The sequence below is a fragment of the Ursus americanus genome, chromosome 19 (genome assembly GCF_024610735.1).
Source record: "Ursus americanus isolate L20-20 chromosome 19, mUrsAme1.1.p, whole genome shotgun sequence".
Classification (NCBI taxonomy): Eukaryota; Metazoa; Chordata; class Mammalia; order Carnivora; family Ursidae; genus Ursus; species Ursus americanus.
In genome coordinates, this window is record NC_142145.1 from 54,303,460 (window position 1) to 54,309,542 (window position 6,083).

At 50.5% G+C, this 6,083-nt stretch overlaps 1 protein-coding gene across 2 annotated transcripts in view; it reads right to left on the reverse strand.

Moving 5' to 3' along the window:
• The window catches only part of LAMA1 (laminin subunit alpha 1), a 159,295-nt gene extending 153,462 nt beyond the window's left edge, over positions 1 to 5,833 (reverse strand). For both annotated transcript variants that reach the window (XM_045781938.2, XM_087869967.1), the window contains exon 1: positions 5,067 to 5,833. In XM_045781938.2, the coding sequence (XP_045637894.2) occupies positions 5,067 to 5,142 (76 nt within the window). In that variant the 5' untranslated portion in view covers positions 5,143 to 5,833. The remainder of the gene's footprint in view (positions 1 to 5,066) is intronic.
• Between the last annotated feature and the right edge of the window lie 250 nt (positions 5,834 to 6,083).

A 6,083-nucleotide genomic window follows, 5' to 3' on the forward strand; every position in this document is an offset into this window, starting at 1 on the left:
GTGGAGGGATTCCGTGCTCTGGGCACGGACTGTCACCCTCAGCATCAAGGACATGAAAATCCAGTGAACCCAACTGTCCTGTCGCGAGAGGCTCCGGACTGAAACAGCTCCTTGCCGGCGTATTCCAACAGAGCCCAAGTTCATGACCTTAACTCAATTACTTCTTATAAAGGATTGTTTTTCTCCTCATTAATTTTGAAATGCCTGTATTTATTTACTCAGTTGTCCATGGAGACATATTAGTATTTGGAAAACAAAACAAGCAAAAGAATTATCTGTAAGCATATAAATAAGTTACAGACAACTTTCTTAGGAAACTATAGTTTCTCTTGGTTGTCCAAATATTTCTAAGGAATGTAACTAAAAATGTCATCTAAGGTCCAAGATGGAGAGTTCTCTCTGGTCGTCTCCAGTTAATCTCTGTATTCAAAGTGCAGACTTAACTTTATTCGCTGGGAATTATTTTTAAAAGTTAAATTTTCTGTGTCAGCCATAGGTGTTCTAGTAACAAATCATATTAGTTGGTAAAACAACACACTATCCTAAACTTCTAATAGAATTATTCTCAAACCTGACTTCTCTAGATCCTAAATCTCCTAAAATATATTTTTAAAAAGTATTTGCTGCGTAAGGAATAGCTTGTTAATGCACAATAAACAAAACTTTCAGAATGAGTACAGTGTCATGAAATCGATTGGTGACCTAGTTTTTAAATTCCATAAGATCTAGGAAACACTGCCCTAATACCTTTCTGTCAAAGACCATGTTGAAAGGACAAGTTGAAGGTGACAAGTTTACGAGTATGTACGTTCATTAAATGATGTATTCATTCCTTGCAACAGGTCCACTGAAGTATTAGAATGGGGAGGGGGCAGTGGAGAGAGGAATATTGTTCCATGTTTTGTCAGGAAATCGGTGGGACCTCCCTTATACTGTTACAGAAGAAGTAGGTTCCATAAAGTAGCTTGCTTTTAAGAGTTCCAGGAAGAGACGTCTATGCAAGAATACACAAGAAACCAAAAGTAGTGTTTGCCTCAAAAGGTGACACAAGACTGACCCTTTTTCTATAGACCCTTTAGTACCCTTTGAGTTTTGTACTGGGCATGGATTACCTATACAACAAAATGTTTTGACGTTACTTGATTCATAAGCAAAGATATTCCTTTCAATTTGGCTCAGCAAAGATAGGTGGCTATTCACTGCTGGGAACATCGCGAAGCAATGACGGCGCAGGTATGGATAAACAGTCCTTGCTCAAGTCAGTGGGCGAGACAGATTGGCCAGCCAATTGTTCACACCACCGCCACCGCCACCGTGATAAGGGGATACGTTTGACAATAGCATTACGTGGAGATTAGGGAAGAGAAGCTAATAAATACTTCAGCATCAGAGGACCAGGAAGGTTTTCCAGGGCATTAGAACTGAAACAGCAGACTTGGCTGGCACTGCACAGCCTGCGTGCGAGGAAATACTGGTTGCCTATGAGTACGTACAAGTGTGCCTAAAATAGTGCCCCTCAGCTCTGGGATAAGGTGCCAGCTGGAGTCCCAGCCTCCTTGGTTTACCCCCAGTGTGATGCACGTCACTGTTATTTTGTGTACACACGTGAAAAAGTGAGGGGTGTGGGTGGCACCAGTTCGAGCCCATATGGTGGTTTTCTAGAAAAATCACAGAGGTGGATGAGCTGAGAAGGGAGAGGAGGGGAGAAGGGAGGTTTGACGAGAGAACATCACAATATTTCATGGGAAAACAAACAATTCCTGAGCCTAGTCATCAGTGGGGACAAAAAAAACGGAGAAAGATCGCACAGATTTTCAGGATGTAAAATCGACAAGCCTTAACGACCAAATGAATGTGCGCAATGAAAGAGGGAGGGGTGCCCAGGATGGTGAGCTCACATGACAGGCATAACAGTAAGGGCCATTGCCACGGACACTGTGCCTGTGACACGGTGTCGTGCCCAACACCATGCCAATGTTTTCATGTATTAATCATGTGAATCCTACCCATTTTATAGACAGGAAGCCTGACGTTCAGAGCTGCTAAGGTATTAACCAGGGACAGACCTGATTCCAAGTCCAGATTCGACATTTTGAAACAATTATGCATCCCAGAGACTATAGCTCAGAGGAAGGCCTCCCCCATCGTTCTGTGTAAAACAGTAACAAGGATGCTCGTAGATAATATCCTTTGAGGGCTAACCCTGTAGTAGATACCGTTCTAACACTTTCCTTGCATTGCTGCATCTCATCGTTAACATCTTCTCCAGGGAGGCCCCATTATTATTCCCAGTTTGCAGACACTGACACCAAAGCACAAGAAAATTAACTTGCCCAATTTTTCCCAGCTAGTAAGGCCAGAGAATAAAACGTCTGATGCTTACAGATATATCTTGTCACCCCTCCCCCAAACTTACCATAGATGGTAACGAATATCCATAGGGCTTTATGAACGAATTATTATAAAATGGTAGAGTGTTTCAAGGATGATTACCTTGAAATAAGGGTGTCTATAAACATTTTATGATACTTGCTCATACAGCCGTGCAATTCTAAGAGTGGCACAAGACTTACAAACAGCATATATGTTTACTTCGTATCTTTGTGGCATTTGAATTCTTTATGACGTCGTATTAACTACAGTGGTAGGCTTCACATTTAAAGTCTGGAAAAGAGGAAGGGAAAAGCAGTGGGCAAAGTCCAGGATATGCAGGAGGTAGGCAGTGATGTTTTTATTACACATATCCTTGTTTCCAACTGCTGAGATCAATATTTTTTTATTGGCCCTTACATGGCAATACAGCTTACAGAAGAGAAAACTGTGCCTTTGAAATCCCTTCAGACACACACATGCTACTGTGAGTGCATACAATACTATGCCATGTCGAGAATGAAGGAAATGCTCTTCTATTCATATGGTAGAGTTTTTCTCTATACTTGGAACTATCTATTTTTACTTTTAAAAAAGAAAGGCCGATTTAAAACAGGAAAGCTGATGAGCCAACCTGTGAAGCAGTTATAATTCTATGTCATTACTAGCTGTGGACTTAACGCAACACTATTTTAAGAAACATACCACCTCTTATTCTAACCTAGGAATAACTCACTTTAAACAGGTTACACTTCAAGGTCAATGAACCGCTGGGTCCTCTACTGTGAGTTGTAAGGTAATCCAGAGAGACACAGATAGTATAGAGAACTGCTATTAATCTGAGTGCTGTTAGATAACGAGATCATTTTCAAAAACATAGGCATGACTCAGCCAACACAGCAGTGCTACCGATCAGGACGATTTTATTATGACCAAATCATACCATTTCGCTAATCATTTATGGTATATATGTAGAGCACAAATTATTTTTTTAAATGGAAACTCCCTCAAAGGTACTAGTTAGGAAGCATGGTGTTGGCTGACGGGGTGGGGACCGGCAAATGTGGAAGGCGGTGTGAGAGATTCAAAGACTCCCGCGGTGGGTGGTTTTCCACAGCATCTTAAGCAGGAAAGCCCCAGGTGGTCCCACTTTCTCCAAACACCATTCATAACCTCCCACGCCAAGTGCTCAGCTCCTAGGGGCAAGAAAAACATTCGGGCATCTCCTCCACCTAGGACTTTCAATTTCTTAGAACAATAAAGCTGAGCCAAGCGGCTCTCTCCCCACCCTGTGGGAAACTGGGACTTGTTCACTTTCAGCAACCCCAGAGAAAGGAGCTGGGCGTGCAGCGCCAAAGCCTTCCCTCCCCGAAGGGCCGGCTCCTTTCTTGCACGCATAACTATGTAAATTCCCTGTATATCCCAGCCCAGCTCCGCGCGGAGCAGGCGCCGGGTATTCAAAGCTGTGTTGCCAGCTCCGGTCGAGTGCGTTCATCACGAATGCCTGAATGAATGAGACCGACACGTCTCCGTAGAGTTCACAACTCAGCACAATGCCCAAACACACAGTTTTCCCACGAGGGTATTTCACATTCCGCCTACCTACTTTTGACCTATTATTTTTTTTTTTTAATGAAATGTGTATTTGTGGGAATGTGCCCACGGTCATATGTTGCACCCATTACGATGCAGTCAACAAGTATTGTGGCCCCCTAGCCAACTAGAAGCCACGCGGCAAGACTTCACCGAGTCTCCGCTTAGTCGCGAGGGGAATGGAGTGGTCCGCAGAAAGGGAAACGGGGATTCTCTTTCTCTCCCGGCATTGATAGAAGCCTTGAGAATTCGCTTGGGGTTTCCGTTCTCCCCAGACCTTGCCAGGAGAACCCCTGCACCCGTGCAGGGAGCGAGCACGCGAAGTCGTCCCTTCGCCGCCGGCTCTGTCACCCCGGGGTGACCGCGGTCTAAACCTGCGCGGGGAATGAGCCGGTTTGGCCACTTCGGGGGCTGCACAAAGAGTGCCGTTTCGGAAGGCGCATTCGTGGCGGGGCCGCCGACTGCGGGGGACCGCGCGGGCAAGGGCCCTTGGCTCAGGACAGCCGGCCAGGGGCGCACTTCTCACCACGGTCTGTCCCCGCTAGCCCACCTGGGCCGCGAGCGGCCCCGAGGAGCCCGCCCTTTCCCCGCGGCGGACAAGCGGGCTTTCCACCGCAGGACAATGAGGGCGGCTCGGGAGGACGCCTTTCCCATTCATTCCCGGCGCTGGCTCTGCAGCCCGCACCCCCGCCAGCCGCAGCCCGGGGACTGCAAGCTGGGGACCGCAGCGGTGTCGCAACCCCCTCCCGCACCCCCGACCCCCCGCTGCCCCCACCCCGCGCCGCTCGCGTCAGCGGAGCTTCAGAGCGCAAAAAAACCGGAGTGGAACACCCCCCCCCCCCACCCTCCCCCGAGCCCGAGGAGTTTCAAGCCCAAGGGTCGAACGAGTGGGCTGCGTCCGTCTCCGATGGCGTCCCCAGCACTCTCCAGGCGGGCCCGGCAGACGCGTCCCAGGGGCCACGCGGGAGACCCATGTGTGCAATCCCCCCCCCCCCCCGGTCCGAGGTGAACGAGGATGCGCGCACCGACCGAAAAAGCGGCAAAGCGGCCGGCTTTGTGCCGCAGCTGCCGCCGCCCGCCGGGAACTGGGAACCGGGGCTCACCTCTCTGCTGGCACCGCGCGGCGACCCAGAGCAGCGAGGCCAGGAGCGCGACCCCCGCGCCGCCGCCGCCACGCATCTCGCCGCCGCCGCTCGGGTGGGCTCTGGGAAGAAAGGCACTGCCACGCGCGGGGGCTCTCCGCAGAGCGCGAGTCCTCCCTTCCCAGCCGGGCTCAGGCCTCCAGCCCGCCGGCCCCTCGGACACACCCCCCCGACCTCCGCCGCTCCCGCCCCTCCCCGCCCCGGCCCGCGCAGACCCCTCCCCCACCGGGCCCCTAGCTCGGCCCCTGCGACCCGCGGGGACCCGCCGCTCCAGCTGGCCGCCCGCCCAGCGCGGTGCTCAGAGCGTCCCCGACTCCGGGGGGTGTGGCGGGGGTGACCCTTTCCGAACCGGGGCGAGGGCGAGGGTGGGGGGTTGGGCGGAGAAAGTGGCTGGGAAGGAGGAGAAAATCTGCTGAAGTTGGCCCGAGCTGGTGAATTCCGAGAAAGCATTTGCCCTGTTGACCCTTCCGGCCCCACGGCGGCTCTGCGCCCCGGCCGGGCCTGGAGCCTGGAGGACGCGCTGCTGCCCACACCCGCCGCAATTCCCAGCCGCAATTCCCAGCCTCCGCCTTCAGAACGGGACCGGGGTGTAGCTGACCAGCGTCCCTCTCCCTCGGAAGGTGGCCAGGCCTCCTGCCTCCTGGCCGCCAGCCTCCCGCCTCAGGACGGGACTAGGGCTTAGCTGACCAGCCTCTCCCCCTTGGCTGTTGGCAAAGGATTTTGTAAAGATTTTTCTTCTGAAAATGAGCTGCAGCTTGTTTCTCACTTTGTCTAAGGAAGGCAAGAAGGGTCACTTGGACTTAATTATTAGCTTACCCTTACAGCTGGAGGAAGAAGTCCCCTTCTTTTTTTTTTTTTTTTTTTTTGGAAGTTAGTCTTAACAGGAGAGTTCAACTGCTTTGTTCTTTTTTTTTTTAACCACATCTGGTCCCTGTTAAAGAATTTTTAATTTCCTCTGATTTTTTCTATTAAAAGTAT